This window comes from Passer domesticus, chromosome 5, assembly GCF_036417665.1.
Source record: "Passer domesticus isolate bPasDom1 chromosome 5, bPasDom1.hap1, whole genome shotgun sequence".
Classification (NCBI taxonomy): Eukaryota; Metazoa; Chordata; class Aves; order Passeriformes; family Passeridae; genus Passer; species Passer domesticus.
The window spans coordinates 21,012,323-21,031,433 of NC_087478.1; the positions used below are offsets into that span (position 1 = coordinate 21,012,323).

A 19,111-nucleotide genomic window follows, 5' to 3' on the forward strand; every position below is an offset into this window, starting at 1 on the left:
TTCGAATGGGGAAAATAAAGCTGTTTCTTCTTTATCTGAATTTATTGCTATGAAAAAGTGCCTGGCAGTCAGGACCCACCTACCAGTGAATAGTAAGAGACAACCTGCACCTGTGGGATTAGGTGCAGCAGCAGGAAGTAAGAGCACTTGCAGTATATAATTAACAAGGATTTTAAATTTTTTTTTCCCCAAACAGCATGTTCATCTTGCCAGGTTAACTAGTGATTAACCCTAAAAAAGAATGTGCTGAAGCCTACACCCTTGTTTAAACTCATTCACTCTCCAGTGTATTCAGTTACTTGTGTAACCAGCGACAAAGTAACCCTATTTACAACTCTTAATTTCCTGGTGTTTTATTTGATGTCTTTGTGTTTCCAGTTTCTCTATTCATCTCTTTGTCTGGTTCTCTTTCATTTTCAGATAGGCAAAACAGCTTGTCTGCTGTTCTGAATAAAACAAACTTACAATAACTTTCTATCTATCATAAAAAACCCACCTTTTTTCTTGGGGAAACTTTCAGACAATATTTTTTATACTTACCTGGATAACATACCAGGTTAAATTTTTCTCCCAAAGATGTGAAAATAACTCTCATTAACTTCAGCAGATGTTCTGCCAGAGATTCAGAGATTTTTTTTTTTTTTTTTACTGAGTATGGATGTGGAAATGGGAATGCTTTAGTCTTTTCAATTAAATGCCTCCTGTTATTTAAAATATATTTCAGTTTCTATTTGTTTGTTTTCTAAGGTACATAAAACTTCTTGCTGTTGTTTGTTTGTTTAATTCTGTGTTAACTTGGGTTTTTTCTGATGCTTAATAATTTAAAACAGATCAATAGGGAATAGTGCTATCAAAGGTTTCCAAATATTACATAATCCCTAGAAAAAAAAGTTGAAACATTAAATATACAGCATTAAAGCTATTTTGCTTCTTGTAATAGTTATCTTTTTTTTCCCCCGTGTTTGGAGAAAACAAATAAATTCAATGCATGCAGTATGAAGAGGTGATGAAGAATTTGATGCATTTTTGGTTCATTCAGTGTTTACAGTGTACTTTGCCCACCTTGAGCAATGATTAACCTTCAGTGATTTTGGTGAGGTTTAAAGCAGACATACTTCAGAGTATTGATAATCTGCCTTACCCAGACTTACTTCTACTGAAGTCAGACACTGTTTAAAAGGAAAATTAATTTTTTTTTCCACAGCAATTTCAAAGATAATTATCCTGCACACATTAAGAAAGATGAAGTGTTTAAAAGAACTGTAATTCTAATTGGTAAATGTCACCAGCTGTTGCAGTTACTCTTACTTGTGTATATTCTTTTAATGATTACACTCCTGTGCCACAAGCTACATGAAAATATATTCACTAGGTGTGAAATTCCCATATGTCACAGCTTCAAGACTAGGTAAACATCTCAAAGATAAGGGAGTTAATGCTGATGGGAAATGTTACTTTTTTTGCTTTGGCTGTCTGCAAGATGAACACTTTTTATTGAACTTAGTAAAAGAAAATATTGTATTAATTGCAGAACCACTAGGTTTTAGAATTCAGTGGAAGATGCATTAATAGCTTCAAGAGCTATAGAGAGCCTTTCATTGACTAGATTCTCTCCTTCACCCATCTCTGGAGATTTCAAAATATTCAAATATTTCAAAAATATTTCAAAATATTTTTCCATTGTTCCTCTAAGTTAACTCTAGTCCAAATCCTATAAATTCTGTATCAGGTTTTAGAAAGTTCATAAGGTTTCAACACTGATTGTATTCTCTTGTGCCATCACAAATGAGTATGCTACAGTAAAATATGGAGTTTTCTGTTTTAAATCTGCTTCACTTTATGATGTCTTAAGCATTTCTGTTACATTTTAATGAGGTACTTTTTTGTGAAGGAGATCTATTGATTTCTGTCAGGTTTTCCAACAGAAAAGGTTTTGTCTATTGAAGTCTTAAATTTTTTATTCTATGCTTAGGATTTAGATGTGTGATGCAGATATAAATATCAATGGTCCTGCTTTCCTCTTAAGAGTTTCATCTAAGCATATATAGATGGGATAAGTTTTTTTCATTGCCTCTGGAATGACCAATCCAAATGTAGGAGATATTTCAGTTTTTCACTCTGAGTTTTGGAGATGCTACAAGCATGAAAGCTGGCCATCATTCCACATTTAGTGGTTACTTTAAAAAAATTAAACTGCCATATATGCACACGTATAAATAAAAAAGAAAATCTTTTTATTTTGGAAAATATTCCTCTCTATATGGGTGGTAGATTCAGGGTAAAAAGAGTTGAGCCTCATAAGCCAGGAAGTTTCACTCCCTGCAGCTTTGAGGAAAGAATGCTGCCATACTGTTACTGTTATAGGATGACAGCAGTTTCTGAACAAGTTTTAGTATGGGCATGCTCAGACCTGTTCATATAAATTACAAAATATTACATACATGATAATAAAAAATAAGAAAAAAATAAAGTTGAATACTCACTTGCAGACTAGAAAGTAAGCCTTAATATGAAATAATATGTTAATATTTTAACTATATGAGCATGTTCATGCATACAGGCTTTTAAAATATGCTAAATATTTTACTGTGTTTTTCATATCCTATTTTCAGACAGTGACAGTTTCTGAGAAATAGACATGTCTTATGCTTGGGAATTCAGGGACTGGGTATAACTGTTTTTGTCCTCCTTCCTCAGAACTCTTAATTATTCTGTATGGAGTCTTAGCAAAATCTGGATCCTTTATAAATATTAAGGCCTGTGTTAAAACTATAGTACTATACTGTAATACTATAAAACTAATGCTATAAAGTATTATAAAACGTAGCCTTCTTTTGCATGCCGGGAACATTACAAACTATTGTTTGGGAGTAAGTAATACTTTAACAAGCTTGCTCACACAGAGGGCATTTGCAGAAGACTTTCCAAAGTGCCTGTGTGCATTCTTGGTTCCTGTTCCAAAAAAAGTGAACTCCTTTAGCAGCTCTGCATACACTGCCAGTAAAGTGCAAGTTGCAGGCTGTTGGGAGTGTTATTGGGGAACAACTTTTCATGACTACAGTGATCCAGAAATCACAGCTGGATTCTGGAGTGATTCAGAGGAGAGAGCAGTTTCAGCTGTACTGTGCCTGTACAGCTGTAGTGCCACATACACACAACATGTCCTAAGGGGTGTGGCATAAAAATTTCACCTGCTCTGCTATACATACAGAACATATATTGGTACAGGAAGGGAAAAAGTTTGGTCCTTGCTCCTCCCCTAGCCATCCTCTGGGCTGACTGCACCAGTGCAACAGTTGACAAAATAAAAGCATACAGGACTACACTCAAAACTGCCTTTTTATGCCGTTGCTCTCAGGGATGTGCTTGAGCTTAGTTTGAATTGCAGTTAGTTGAAGCTAACATCAAGCACAAAATTCAGCTGTGCACTGGAAGTAAATTAGAAGAAATCTTAGGCAGTGGAAAAGGAACTGAATGCTTTTCTAAGTATTTTCTGAATGTGATAGCAGGATTTGGATCTCCACACTTGGGCTGGAGTGGCTATCTATGAAAGCCTCTCTGTCAAAAACAGGGGAAGATGTCCGAGTTTGGCACTGATGTTGCCAGAGCAACAGACTTGATTCAACTGCATATGGCAATGTAGATTTATGACTCAGAGCTTCCATAAATTAAAACATGTAGAACTGCATTGATAGTGGAACCTCATGAACATGTTAACTAACCCAGAATTCACAGCAGGTTTTGTTAATACAGTTTGTACATGTATGAACATTATAACATTTGTTTTCATTATGCCTACCTTCTTTTAAGTCTCAGTTGCTGAGGGGTTTGTCTTTCCATTCCCATTACTTCCTCCCCTCACTCTTTTTCTCCACAGAAACCAGGAATGGATCTAGCAGACACCTACATTATGTTTGTTCGGCAAAACCAGGATATTCTTCGAGAAAAGGTCAATGAGGAAATGTACATAGAGAAGTTATTTGATGTAAGTAACTGCCTTGCAAAGTGTGCTGGTGTCACTACTGCATCAGAAGGGATAAGCTGAACTTCGATGGTGTTCAGCAAGCTGTTTAGATATTCTTCTCTTTTGATAATTTTTTCTTTTTTTCATTCTTTACAACCTTCAGCTATCAAAGGTGGCCTTTCTTTAAATATTTTCTGCGTGAACTTTTAAGTGCTAGAAGACAAATAAAATCGGTAGAATATTATTATTTCAAACAGTAATTTTTCCACTGTGAGTAGTCCAATTATATTCCCCCTTTTGATTTTAATTTTTTAATGGAGAGGATTGGATTGGTGTGGTTTGTGGATTCCATTGCAGACCAAATTTTGCTAAATTAAGAACTACATATCACCGTCTGCTTGTATACAGAAAGACTACACAGATGCCAGGTACGTCTGTGGGTTTGGCTGGTACTTCTGTGGAATGACTTAAAATTTTGTTTTATGGATTTTTCCCGTTTAACATTTCTAATTTCCTGAAGTCGACATTTATAAACATTTATTGAATTTTCAAACTCATTTTCAAGTTTCTAATGTGACTTCTGCAAGTTCAGAGTAATCCTCAAGGTGCACGCAGTAATTTTCTTCAGTTTTGATAATAACTTCTGCAGCCTTCTTCCATTCATTCCTTTGCCCTGATTCCTCATCTTTTTGTTAGAAATGATCACATTTCAGTTCATTCAAGTTCTGACTACTAATTTATGTCTATGTATGTCCTTTTCCTAATTGGCTGAAGGGGAAGCTGTAGGCAGCTGAAATAGTACCTTCTGTATAAATTTAAAGCACTACACATGTAAAATATATGTAAAATAAAAACGATTTAACTATAAGTTGGGACCAGTTTACATGAAAATTGTCTCAGTCACAATTACATAGGAATTTAAACAGGAAAAGAAGTCATCTCTAGCACTGTGAAACGGAATTTATTACAAAACTAATTCTGGAACATAATACAGACTTTGAAATGTATTTATTTGTGTCATCTCCTAAGTATTTTAGAAAGCTTTGCTGGCAGTTTAATTTAATTATGCAAGTTACAGCAAATGTTTTCATAACAGCAATTCACAGCCTTTACTGTGACACTACAGTTGTGGCAGTCACAGAAGGTCCCATAACATAGACTCTCAGCCATGGTATGTCATGTCAGTGTTTGTTGTTTGTTAGGCTGGGTGGTCAAAATAAGACTTAGCTCTCAGATTTTATATTTCCAGACACTCCCAGGCATCTTTACAAAACAAAAAAAAAAAAAGTATCATCTGTTTTAATAAGCTAAGTGCTAATATGTGTGAAAAGAATGATTTTATAAGAGCTTTGATGCCCTGCAGGGGTAGAAAAATTATCATCCATCCAGCTGGCACCTTCACAAAGTACTAAAACCGTATTAGCAACTTCTGCTTCAGTTTGCTTTTGCAATGAATCTGCAAGCATATGTTTCATTTTCAAGTTTCTATTTTTTTGTTTTTCTTTGGGGTTATTTTTGCTTATGTTGTCATTTCCTGAATGTTAATAAAATTATCTGCCTAAGGCCAAGTCTAACTCAAGATTTTCAGACTGCATCCATATGGGGCACTGGCCAAGGCCTGGGCATGGGCCTGAGAACTGTCAAGGGATCCTCCACACTGTTAAGTCACCAGCACAGTTCCTGGCATGATTTTGGGTTAGCACTAGCACAGGGACAGGGCTTCAGAAGGGCTGGGTTAACATGGCTTCAGGTCCTCTTCTGAATTTCATTTCAGCAATTAAGCTTTTCAGCTCAAGAAAACACTCCTGTATGGACACAAGTTCTGATACAGCATTTGCCTTTGAGTTTCAAAATCCTTTTCTGGTCCCTTTTACTCAGTAATATACATTGTATGCTGCTGTGACCAATGCTTGATCTGTAAGAGAAGAAAAAATATATACATAGTGTGTATTTTGTGTATCAGATATCTAATTGTGTCTTTATTTTTCTTTCTACATGCTGGTGTCACATTTCTATGTAACATCACACTGGGAGATATTATTGATTGGGCAGATGCAGCAGTAAAGAAGCATTAACAAATATGGAAGCTCATAGCACGCAGAAATGTAAAACAAAGTCATCTCACTCTGTTAGTTTGCCTTTTCTGACATTAATTCAGATTTAGAATATTATGACTGACCAAGATTTTTCAAATTATTTTTGAAGGGTTTTTAAAAATTTTTGTTATTATTATTTAAGAAAACCTAGGTACTCTTTTTATAAATTCAAATCTATCAAGTTATATGTCAATATAAAGAATAAAATATATTCACTTTTTAATGTAAATGTACTTGAAGCCATTGCACTGGCTAGAGCTGTAGATCACAGTTGCTTTCCTCTTCAAACACATTGAATTAGTATCAGCTAAGTAATCATCAGCATAGTGAAAGAGGAAAAGTACACTTTCCTGTGCTTGAGCCAGGAAATGCCTCATCCAGAATATCAAAAACCCTGACTTTTCTGTGTGATAGAGGTCTTAGTTATAAATATAGAGAAGATCAGGCCTGAGACACTATTTTAACCCCACAAAAATGCATAATTGCAGACTATTTATGTCCAGATATCATTGACTTGATCCAGGGCTGCTGTATTCCAACAGCTATTACAGTGACTAGGTGAACAGCATGTTTATCACACAAGTTATGTGAATAACAAAAATCATTTAAATTTAAGAATAATGATACACATACAAATGCCTGCCAGTGAGTCACAATATGTTAAGACTAGGAGTTGTAACTCCTAGTCTTTAATCTACCTAAGTAGTTTCAAACTGGAGAGAAGACAAAAAAATATGTGGTGTTTTATAGCAGTGTTAGGTAAGCCTATAAAAGCAGTGCCCTGCTATACAAAAATATGAAAATAATTAGAATGGAACTTCAGCTTGTGATATGAAACCTTAAATAGGAAAAAGGTTCAAATCTCCAGTGGCTGAAAAAAGACTGGGCTGGTAGTTTTTTCTGCACCATTTTTAAACCATTTAAATCTTGTGCTTCAGTACATCTGCTGATCGTGTAGCAGAAACAAGGTGGAATTTTTTTTCCTTCATTTCCACTGAAAAACTCAGCTTCTGGATACATTTCATTATTAGGAATGAAATTATTCAATGATAATTCCTTCATCCAGAAGGACTATGGACAGCAGGCAGGGTAATATGTCCAGGTGCTCCTGGTAGCATTGGTCTCTCCCAGGTCAGTGTGCTGCCTTCCTGTTCTCAAAACTAGTCAACAGGTTTGAACTCACAAAGATTTTTCACTTTGTCAGTTTATCAAAGACATGGGAATTTTTGTCTTCCTTTGCAGTATGGGACATGGTCTTCCTAAAATTGGCTGAGAATTTTGCTTGTCAAATTCCTTCTGTCACAGGGATTCAGGACATTTATCTCCTACTCTCGTGAAGTAAACAACTTATAGTTGAGGGCACAAAGGGGATGAAGAGTAGTTTTTATTGTTTTTAATATCACATTTCTTAAAGAGCACTTGAAATGTTTATAAACTATTGCATATGATTAAGCTCTGCAGTAGCTTTGGGTTAATGTGTTAGAAACAGTATATTACTTTAGTTTTATTTTTTTGTAAATAATTTTTAAAATACTTGTTTTCAGAAAAGACAGTAAATCAAGTTGGTGAATGGAAAAAATATTTAAAATATCATCGCACAAAACTAGAATAAATAGGGAATATTACTAATTATTATTAACACCACACTTATTATAAAGATAATCCATTTCATAGATAATGTAAGAGCATCTGTACAGCTTATCAAAATGCAGTGCTGTGTATCTGATCACAAAAATAGCAGGTTTTAAAAATTCCCATGGGATCTGATTTTTCCTTCTCAAAATCAATAGGCCTTTTACCATTAATTTTAATAAATGCAGTGCTGTGTCCATAAACATGCCAGGTTATTCCCTTTGACTAGACTCAGATTCATGTTTCTACTATAATTTTTAAGGTGGGACTAATAAGTATTGAACTCCCAAGCATTTTAATATACATCAGACTTGTAAATTAAAAATTATTTCCTTTAAAAAGAATTGGGTTTTGTTGACAAACCTCTTGGAAATGCATTTTTTAATTTTACATACAGCTCTGTTAAAACATCGATGCAATTCTTACTTTCTGTAGTAATGTCTAGTTTTCCTAAGTGCCACCTGGGTAGATTCTCACTTTCTTGTACCTGTGAATTGCATGTGAAGTATGGATATTCAAAAAGAGTCATTCCGGACATTTTTGCTTTAGATTCCTTCTTGGTGTATTTGCCATTGAGAGTGTTATCTAACAGGTTATATTTGTGTCTGTTGTGGAAAACTTATGGTGTAAATAGATGTATGATTACAGTTTTATGAAGACTATATGTGCAATGAAATCTTTATGCAATAAGTGATTGCTGCTCTGAGAAATAAAGAATGGTTTCAGAGAACAGCTTTAATGCATCCATGTTCAGCCATTGATACAACTGAAAGGGTTTCCAATTTTTTTTAGACTATCATTTCTGGGAAACCTCTTCCCAAGTGTACCATAAACACATCAAATAGTCAGAGTGCACATCCTGGAAAGCTGAGCTCTGGCAAAGTGGTGCCCACAGTTACCTTGTACAAGATGGCACCTGTGAGCAGATGTTGCCCGTCTCCTCTGGGTGCTAAACTGCTGTGGTGTGATGCAGTATTCCTGCTGACTTTGCAGGGACTGCCCATGTGGGAGGACTTCCTGGAGGCTTTGGCCTCATGCATGGTAGCAATTCAACAAGCTGTGTAAGAGTTGTGTATGCCAGGGAACTCATACAGCTGTCTTTGGAGTGCAGAAAGACTGAGCGTCTTCTTAACCAGTTTAAAAGCTTAAGCACTCCAGATTTACATAGCTGGTTTTGGCTTTTGTATTTCAAAGGTTCAGATGTAATGGAATATTCTTTTTCTGTTGAAAAACTGCTTGTCTTTTGTGTGGAATGTTTATTAAATGCTAGTGGTGTTCCCATATCTCAGTCATTATCCATTAGTAATTTATCCCATTCCAGTCATTTTCCATTAGTAGCAGGGATGTAACAATTCAAGTTCAATGATGTACTTGAGATTATTTGAGGTCTTAATTATTGTTCAAAGATTATTATATGTGCTCTGCTTAGTGGCTAAATGGAGATATGAAGCATTCATCTGACTAATTTCTGTTTGCCATTCATTCTGTTTGCAAATACTTTATGCAATTGCCTAATTTCTATAGATTTTCTGACCTATTACAAAAAATGTGCTTAAAAATGTGCAAGTTGTGGTGTTACACAGCTAAGAGGAGCACTTAATTTAAATTGAGTTTTCAGTAGTACCAGCTCCTTGTGCTGCTTATGTCTACCTCAAAAGCCCTATTTTTGTAGTATTTAGTATTCAACAATGTTTTTCTAGAAAATTTCAGTTGTGGGGTTTTTTCCTTATTCTCAAATTACTTCCTGTCACGCTAATTTTAATAAGTAATCTTCACTTTTGTTGTTATGTAATTATTTGCAAGTGTGTGATTTGACAAAAGGTCTACTTGGTTAAAGGCCATATTTGAATCAAAAGCTGTGTTTGTATTAACCTCTGAGAAACATGAGAGGACCGTACCTAATTACTTAAAAAAATACTCAACAAAAATAGATTGTAGCTTGTTGATCTTCTTATTTCTTTGATAACTCAGAGTAATCTTCAAGAAATATGTGGGCTTCTTTCTCAGATTCTTGAAATTTGATCACAGTGCAAAATTGTCCTTTGGCACAAACCCAGAAATACGCATCTTTGCATGATGCACCTGGACATATGTGGCAGGTCTGGTAGAATCAGCTAATTAACAACACAGGCTTAAACAGGCACCTCATCTGGCAGTGTAGTTAGTTGCCTGATGGTGCTCAGCAGGATTTGGTAGTGCTTTTTATTTTTCTATCCTAATGGTCTGCTGCCCACCTAATTTTGCCTTATTGTCAGCCACTACTTACCGCAGCTTGAGGCCCTCCCAGGAGGCTAAATTATTATCAAAGGATTAGGGAGATGTAGCCTTGCAGCTCTGACATTTCTGATTACTTGTCTATGCCAGAACAGTAATTAGCTGTGACTAATTAAGAAAAATGTTCCTGCCATAGAAAACCATTTAAAAGAACCGAGAAGTATAAAAGCAATTGAAAAGCTGAGCAGTGCTCAGATTTGCCGATGCTCTTTAGATTTTCACCAAAGTCTTAACTCATCTTTAATTACGTCTCTTATTTTATAGGGCAAATAGAAAGCTCGTGATATGAAAACCACTCTGTAGCTGTCTCATGATCTAACAGAATTTTTTGTCATTTTGAAACAGTTGTTACTTTTTTGGTAAAAGAATTTTAAAGAAAACTGTAGGCAGTGTCACTGAAAAAGTAAGTTATATTGACATGCTCAAATATAGGAAACTATTCTGAAAGATGGAAGCAATGTCTTGCAAACTTACTGTTCAAAGTCTTTTTAAAGTTCACTAAATTATTCCTGATGTTTTCAAATAGACTCCCCTCATTTTCAAGGTAGCAATCTCTATAAAAGAAAAAAAGTTCATTTGAAATCTGAAAAATGTAACCTCATACTATTATCATATAGTGTAGAAGTTTTCTCTGATTTTTTTTTCTGGATTATGCTGAGAAAAAAAAGTGCCCACTCTTGGAGGGTACTGGTTATGCTGCTATGAGTGCAGCAAAGCTCAGTACTGTTGAAATCCGTACGACCACAACACACTTAAAGTAAAGCATGTGCTTCAGATTTTCCTGCTTCAGGATCAGAATATTCAGCACTTTGTAAGCTGTTTTATACTGCAGCTGATAGTGTTTTCTCTAGAGAAACACAATGACATAATATGGCTGTATTTCATATGGCTTTGATATGATACACTTTCACATGTCTTCATTCTTTATGCCATTCTTAATTCCCGAATTTCCACTTTGTTGTGTACCACACAACTCAAAAAGATACAAAAATTCTTTTCCCAAGATATTCGATAGCCCATAGTCCAGTCTGCATTTAGTATTCATGGAATGGATGTCTGACACCTTTTTCACACCAATTCAGTCATATTAAATTTTTCCAGCTGGGAAGTAAGAAACTATGAAATAGATATTCTGATATCTTGCTAAAAGTGCTCTCTGGGTATAAAAGGAAAATAGAAGATTATTTTTAAGGCACTAAAACTCATAGCCTGATATTCAGAATTCCTTACATGCCCTACCCCCTAAGTTCCCTGACTTGTCTGAGAAGCTCACTTTTTTGGAAAGGAAATAAACAGTGTATAAATTGCTCTTAAAAAGCAATTTTAAATGGGTGTTACAAGTCACAACAGGAAAAATTAGGAGAAAAAAAAAATCCTAAACTTAATATTTTAAAACCCATTTGATTTTTTTTCCCCTGAGGGAAGTTTTTTAATCAAATAGAACGACAAGGGGTTTTTGCTTGTTTGTTTGGGGAGGGTCTGTAATACTGGGAGCTTCCAGTACAGTTTCGTCATATGCATTTCTGGTATATACTGTTCATTCATTTATTAACTTGGTTATATGGATCTATCCATCACTCACAATATCCATTCACTAAAAACAATAACAATTCTACCTAATAAAAGAGAGCTTCTTCCAACATCCAGGCCCAATTTAGTCCTTTAACCTTTTTATCCCACTTAGGCATAAAGTAGCAGCATCTCATTCCAGGCACTGCACTTTTTCTTCTTACCTAGATGGCTTGAAATGTGTCTAGCAACTTAATAGAATCAATTGAGCATGGACAACTATAAAAATATAAAATAGCACCGAAACTTTAGATGAGGCTGTCAGTAAGTGTTAACTGTGGCTGCAGCTTTCACATTCTACACAGTCAAGGGAAATCAATAAGGATTGTACCATTTGTATTGTCTTACCTAATGTTTGTTCACCATGAAGTGCCAGGCACAAGCACCATCTAGGGAATATTGATTTCTTGATGTACTGTAATTCACACACGTATAAACAGCAGGAGAACCTTGTGGCTTCTCAAACCTTACTTACAGGTTTGGTGTTTATACTTGTATTGCATTTGGGTCAAGCTTTGTTGAAAAAGGAAAGTAAAACAAAACTCTTCATTAAGTGTCCACAAATAGGCACACAACCACATTGTTGATCACATTACAAGGGAAATAGTGCCAGAAACTATAAGAATAATCTGGTTTTACTATAACGAGTCAGACATAACAGAAAGAGGTTGCTATGTTACAAATCAAAATAGATAAGGATGCTGCAGAGTGCTCTGACACAGATTTGCCAGTGGAAAGAGCTTCTTCACCTGTTCAGTCATGGGAAGCCAAAGCTTTAGTGCTGATTTAAATGTGCAGAACTATTGAACCATATAGAGATGATTTTCTTTAAATAATTTTCAGGTGTTTCAAGGTATATTTTCCTAATTTACATTGCACTGACTTTCTTTTGCATTATACTGCACTAAAAGAGCAAGGAAAAAAAGTAAAAATAGTGCAGATAAAAATCAGCTCAAAAAACCACCCCAACACAGCTTTAAAATTTACATAGCTGAAAGAGTGTTCATGGGCAACAAGGTCCAGGATGCAAAGGAGCAAACCAGGCACCTGCCCAGTCCAAGGACATTTCATCCAAAGAGAAAGGGGAGGAGAGAAGCAAGAGGGAGGTAGGAGGCTGGACCTCTGCTCCACATTAGGGCAGCCCAGTGTAGTGCCCAGTTGCTGTGGTGTAAGAGACGAGTAGCTGCAGCAGTGTGCATCTCCCTGTCAGCTTCCCAGCTACATCCAGCTCTATCACAGGGCACTGCAATAACATAAAGAGTAAATGGATGAGTCAGGATTGATGAGGTGGAAACAAATGAGCTGCCTGTAAATATTCACTCAGAAGAACTCAGGATGGTTTAAATACTGTAATAAAAATATGTACTTGACCTCGCTCCACAGGGAGCAGGGAGTCTAAGTAGAAGATTCTAGGACAAAAAGTACTGAAGCGAGTGTAAAAGCTACAGCACAGATTCTGACTCAGTTTCAGCCTATCTTACTTTTGGTACTGAGATGAAGAATATTCTTACTTTAAGGGAGGAATGCAGCTAACGGGAGGTCTTCTGTGGTCCCTGTGATGATATCTCACTCCAGGGAGTGAGAAGTCCCCAGGGAGTTCTGGATGAGTGGGCTAAAGCAGAGATGGGTGTTTTGATTGCATACCTTACAGGCAGAGTGAACCCAGACCTTTAGCCTTACTGAGGGCCACAAAGATGATACAAGGGCTGGAACACTTCTTCTGTGAAGACAGGCTGGGAGAGCTGGGGTTGTTCAACCTGGAAAAGAGAAGGCTCCAGGGAGACCTGAGACCTTTGAGCAGCCTTCCAGTACAATAAAGAGGCTTATAAAAAGGAGGGAAAGAGACTTTTTATAGAGGTATGTAGTGACACAACAAGGGGCAGAGGTTTTAAACTGAAAGAGTGTAGGTTTAGATTGGATGTTAGAAAGAAAGTACTTACTCAGAGGGTAGTGAGGCATTGGAACAAGTTACCCAGAGAGGTTGGAGATGCCCCATCCCTGAAAGTGTTGAAGGTAAGGTTGGATAGGACCTTGAGCAGCTTGGTCTGGTGGGTGGCATCCCTGCCCATGGCAGGAGGATTGGAACTAAATTACCTTTAATTTTCCTTTCCAACTCAAACCATTCTATGATTATATAATGTTAGGCATTTACTTAGGAAGACTGCTTAGAGTTTGTACAGCTAAATACATTTGTAGGGCTTTTGAAAGTAGAGCCTGATAGCAAGAGGCAAGTGTTATAATGAGTAACAACTTGGTCATTTTGCATTATGTTAATTTGTTTATTTTGAGGATCCAAGCTGGCTTTCATTTCAGGGTCACTCAAGTGATGTTCCCCATTCTGTGCCTTGGAGGATGTTTGTGGATATACCCAAATTGCAACACAACACAGTATAGCAAGACTGACAGTGTTTCCTCCACTGAGTTTAGCACCAGAATAACCTATGGAAGTTTTGTTCACAGATGCAGTGCATATCCAGAGTGGAGCAGAGAAACTGTTTACACTGTTAGTCTCTCACAGTCATGAGCATCATGCTAGTACCTACTGTTTAAAATCAGAACTGTAACATTACATATGTCCAGATATGGAAGGAAGTTACATGTGTCTGATTTTGCAAACTTCCAGTTTTTCAGCTTATCTGCCATATGTGAAGAAGCCAGGAAAAAAATGAAGGTCACAAACATTATAAGGTAGCATAAATAGTGTAAATTTATGTTTGACAACCAATATGAAATACAGTACTGTATATGAATATGAGTACTGTATATTTTTCATTAAAAGTGTATTTTTATTTGTGGATTGGCAGCAGTTCTATAGCAACTAGCCATCTTCTAATTAGAAGCCAAAATTATTTAAAAATTGCTTTCTTTCTAAAAAATAAGCTTTTCATACGTTAGATGTTCTTTGGTTTTTCAGAACTATATATCCTTTTTGATCAAGAATTTCAAAGATACTTAATATGCTTTTAAATGAGCTATGGTTTTTCTTTTCTTCTCGTTATTGATTTCTGAAAATTAATTTTGTTTCCTTTTATCATCAAAATATTCCATCCAACAACTGTTCATTTGTTTGTTGTCAAAAGTCTTTCTGAACAAGGTCTTTCCATCAAGGTTTGGGTTTCTTTTTCTGTTGAGCTCCTTTCCCTTTCCCCTGATTGCTTTGGGAATGGCAGTGGGAATCCTTCATTCAAATAGGCAGCAAAGAGACTGGCTAGAGACTAAAGTTCTTAAGAAAAACAAAATGCTTTCTGAGCTTCCTGGGAGGTTGGAGTAATGGCACAAAAAAAGAAGGAAAGGCAAAAGAAAGCCAAAGGAAGCATCCCACTAGAAGAAAGAAAACCTTTCTTCCTTGGCCAAGTAGTGTGTGAGAAGCAAGTTCTTAAATGTACTAAAATCAGATTTTTTAAAAAACCAAAAACAAAAAAACAGGGGTTGGAGAGTGGGGAGGGTAGGAAAAAATTAAAAGGGGGAGGCACGAGTACCAAAGCATAGTTTGTAATTTTAAATCACTAGACTTAGAAAAACTTGTATCAGAAGTATGAGTGTTGAAGCAGACAGTGGTGTCTGATTCCTTTCTCACCTCTCCTTTCCTGATACATATACCTGTAATTTAGGCTGTCAACATTTTTGCACATTCCTAAGACAAAGTTCAAAACATGACTTAGCATTCCAGACCCAGAGAAGGAAGCAAAACACGGAAGCTGGATGAAAGCCTGAGATGTTTCCAGGAAGGTTCCTGGATAAATGGGGCCAAGCATTAGGATTGTGAGACACTGGTGAGGTGAAAGAGGAATGTGTCAGAGGCTTGGAGGAAAGGAGGAGCTCATGAGGGAACACAGGAGCATTGCAGCAGAAATACGTGACACAGCCATGGGAAGACTTCTGGACAAGTCCTTGAATGAAAATGTAGAAAGGGACTGTAGCAAAGTGGGAGATAGAGATTTTGCATTTGACACAATATTGATTTAATCATTGGCATTTTCCAGATCAAGGACTTTTAAATATCTGAATTTTTTTTCATATAGGGAAAAAGCTTCATTTGTTTGTCCTTCCTGCTGACCCCGTGGTTCCAACAAGGTCAACTCCATGGATTTTCCACTCATACTTATTTTAATTTTAATTTCTTTTAGTTTATCTTAAATAGAAGTTCCTAGGGGGAAAAAAGATGCAAAAGGAATAAATGTGGTGGCACCATGAGGACCCCCCCTTGACTTGGGTGGTGCTTTCAGAGTTACCATGACTTGTTAGCTTTCAGAAGAGTGTATGAACTCATCACTGCTGAGGTAAAAATCCTCATTTAAGTGGATGATATCTATACCTAATTTGAAAATACAGCTATAACTTCTAAATCTCTGAGTATTTTCAAAAACACTATGAATGACATTTGTGTCCCTCATTGTCTTTAACATTCAACAAAGGCAGCCCGTATAGCTACTCATATTTTGCAAAAAGGGAAATAAATTATGAGACTTAAATCAGAACCTTTTTTCAGCTTTTGCTGTTTGCATTTTTAAGAAATAATTAATTTTTTTTTAATTTCCTAGAAGTTCCATGCTTGTAGTGTTCTCTATCATAAACTTGAAGCAATATAACAGCATTGACCTTTAATAAAAACTAGGCATTTTAGCACTTAAGTTTTAACATGCTCATGTTTTGTCTTGTATTAGCTCATTATTATTTTCTCATTTTATCTTATGCTGCACTTAGTGTTCAGTGTCTTTGGTGAGAAATACACTTTTTGTTACTGTTTCTGGTAGGGCAAGTAAAGCTGAAGGAAGTAGAAACATCCTGTTGTTGTCTGAGCGGCTAAATTCCTGATCAATAGTGCAATAAAGGCTTCCGCAGGAACATAAAATGCACTTCCTAGAAAAGCTGTTCCCCTGCTAAACTCAGTGGAGAAAGCATTATGACAATGCCCATTTATCAAGAGCAGTCAAGGTATAGAAACTCAACGGGGTCTTGTGGCTTAGGCGTTAGGGATACCAGCCCTAGAAGGACTAAGCCATTGTGTATTGCTATGTATTGAGCCTCCTTCCAGGTGGCAAACAGCTGCACCTTTTTATAAATCTTCAAAAATAAATTTGAAGTGCTTGCTTTCAGCCAATAAGTGTTATATTTAATTGAACCATTCTGCGAATGTTATAGCTCAGGCACCCAGAAAGGTGGTGAATATTTATTATATTTGTTTTGTATTTCCACCGGTCAGCAGAATAATGAAATTCCTTAACTACTTCTCTTTAACTTGCCTGAAGAAAGCACGGTATGTTGCTAAATCGCTTTTCACTAGCCCTGCCGAGAAACAACTTTAATCCTTGTTAGAAAATTGCAGAGTCTGGGCCTGACAAAGAGCTCATGCCTGGTGCATTGTGAGCGCTGGGAGCGGGGCGAGGGGAGCCCTTTACAGCTGCGTGCCTCCAGCCCGTCTGAGCTGGACTATTTAGGCGAGGAGGTTTGTCAATTCCTCCTGACAATGGAACGAGTTTTTCAGTGCCTGTAGCTGCGCCGAGCCCCGTTGGGGATCAATGCTGGCCATTCAAGCTGCACCCTCTTTCATTGCTTTGGTTTGTTAATTTAAGACTAAAGGTCTGCTGAGGGGGTTTAGGGTGTTTAAGAAAGCTGATGAACTGTTTAAGAAATCTGATGAACTGAGAGCGTTTATAGCCCTGGTGTGGCAACTATTGGCACTGAGGGAGCTGTGTCCTTGTTGACCCTCTTGTTATTAAAAATGCACAAGTGCTGCGCTTCTCAATATTTCAACACTCTTTCATTGTCAATACCACCTTCTGAGCCCTTCAGCTTGTTGCTTGCTCTAAAGATCTTCTTAGATTGGGTTTGAAAACTTCACCTTAAACACTAGATTAGACTGATGTTCTGTTTTCCGTGCTCCTGTTGATTTGTTGAACCTTCCCAGGGCTGGAAAGCAAGTAGCAGCTTGATGGGGAGACGGGCTGCTAATATGATTTACCAGTGTACAGTCATGCACAATAAGTGTGAATAAATACAGGGGTCTCACAGAGTCAACCCTAGCCTTTCCTTTTCTCTTATTTTTTACTTTGAAAGAGGTATCTCAGGAAAATGAAGTGAGTAATGCATGCCCTTACAGGAGCTGGATGGGCTGTGAATAAGGAGAGACGAGGAAATAGCGAGGCAAACATTTTTGTTAAAGTGGTTTGCTGCTGTTATCTGCTGATTTGGAAAAAATGTATAATAAGCACTTACTGCTTTATTCTTGCATAGACAACAGCAAAGAATGTAGCAGTAGTACCAAATAATGAACATCTGCAAGAGATGCATTGTGCTTTCACTGCTATTGTTACTAATGGGAAAGTTACTTTTTCTTAAAACTGCTTAAGAGCAGTTGTTGTTGTTGTTGTTGTTGCTGTTGTTTTAACTGGGTGATCTCAGGACAATTATCCAGTCAATGAAGTTTTGGGGTTTGCAATAGGTTCCCATCAGTTACAAGAGATCCATTTCTGCCTCTCTAACATGCTCACGGTTGTAAAAATGTGTGGCCTTGGATTCTCTGAGAGGAATTTGCAGTGCTGTGCTTTTTAACAGATTCAAAAGAAAGTATAGGGAAATCTTTATTTTCTTGTTATTGAGTCCAGCAGATTTAACTTTATGCAGCTTCAACCTACACTAAGTCCTCAAAACTAGTGGATATAAGACCATTCATTAACAAGAATCCTACCCACAAGTACCTCTGGGAGAATTCTACAAATATACTGGATGTGATTGGTATTTAAAATACTGTTTAAAAAAATAAAAATACTTTTGTTCTAATAAAATAGCAGTCATATTTTTTTCTGAACAAGTTATGTTGACAGAAGAGCAAGTACTGTAGTATCATTTCACAATGACCAAATTTAACATTTGTACTGAAAGTTTAATGCATTGAAGCTAGTCAGGAAAACATATTACATTGCTTTCATTCATGAAGTTGAGTAGAGAATTAATTTCCTCCAATGTCTTAGCTTTGTTTTCAGTGCATGTAAAAATATCACGGGTATGTAGAGTCAAAGTTTGATTGCATCCATCTTAAACAATTTTCCTGGTTGGGCATTAAAACATTTTGCCAGAAAACTGGAACAGTCTATTGTCAATAATCTGTCACTGTTCAGTATTGTTGCATGGGAAAATCAGTCTCAGAATTTTCAATCCTGTCTGTACATTGCGTGTCTGAGCAAGTTTGAGCCCATTCTGCATTCTACTTGATACAAACAAAATACATAACAGATACATTACTGGAGAATATCAGTTTTTTAAAAGCTCCTCTACTAAACTAATTCTCTTTACCAGGATTGTGTTTACAATTAAAAACAGTAGCGTCTGAGTAATAATATAATTTCTTGTCTTATCTTATTGCATTTGGGTAGAATGTTTGATGTAGGAATTTTTATGTTTATTTAGATCAATAGAGTTCCCCAATTAATAAGCACAATTGTATTTCATTTTCTAGACATCTGTATACATACAACACCTGTCATATAGTTTACCACTTAGTAACAAATCTGTCACATTAAAAATATTTTGCAGGTATTTACAAAGGAAATCAATACCAGCATGCATGTTAGCGATT

General features: G+C 36.4%; 1 protein-coding gene across 11 annotated transcripts in view; it reads left to right on the forward strand.

Annotated features, from left to right (window-relative positions):
• Positions 1–19,111, forward strand: part of CADPS2 (calcium dependent secretion activator 2) — a 282,995-nt gene that overhangs the window by 257,526 nt on the left and 6,358 nt on the right. For all 11 annotated transcript variants that reach the window (XM_064422258.1, XM_064422259.1, XM_064422260.1 and 8 more), the window contains one exon: positions 3,878–3,985. In XM_064422258.1, the coding sequence (XP_064278328.1) occupies positions 3,878–3,985 (108 nt within the window). The remainder of the gene's footprint in view (positions 1–3,877; positions 3,986–19,111) is intronic.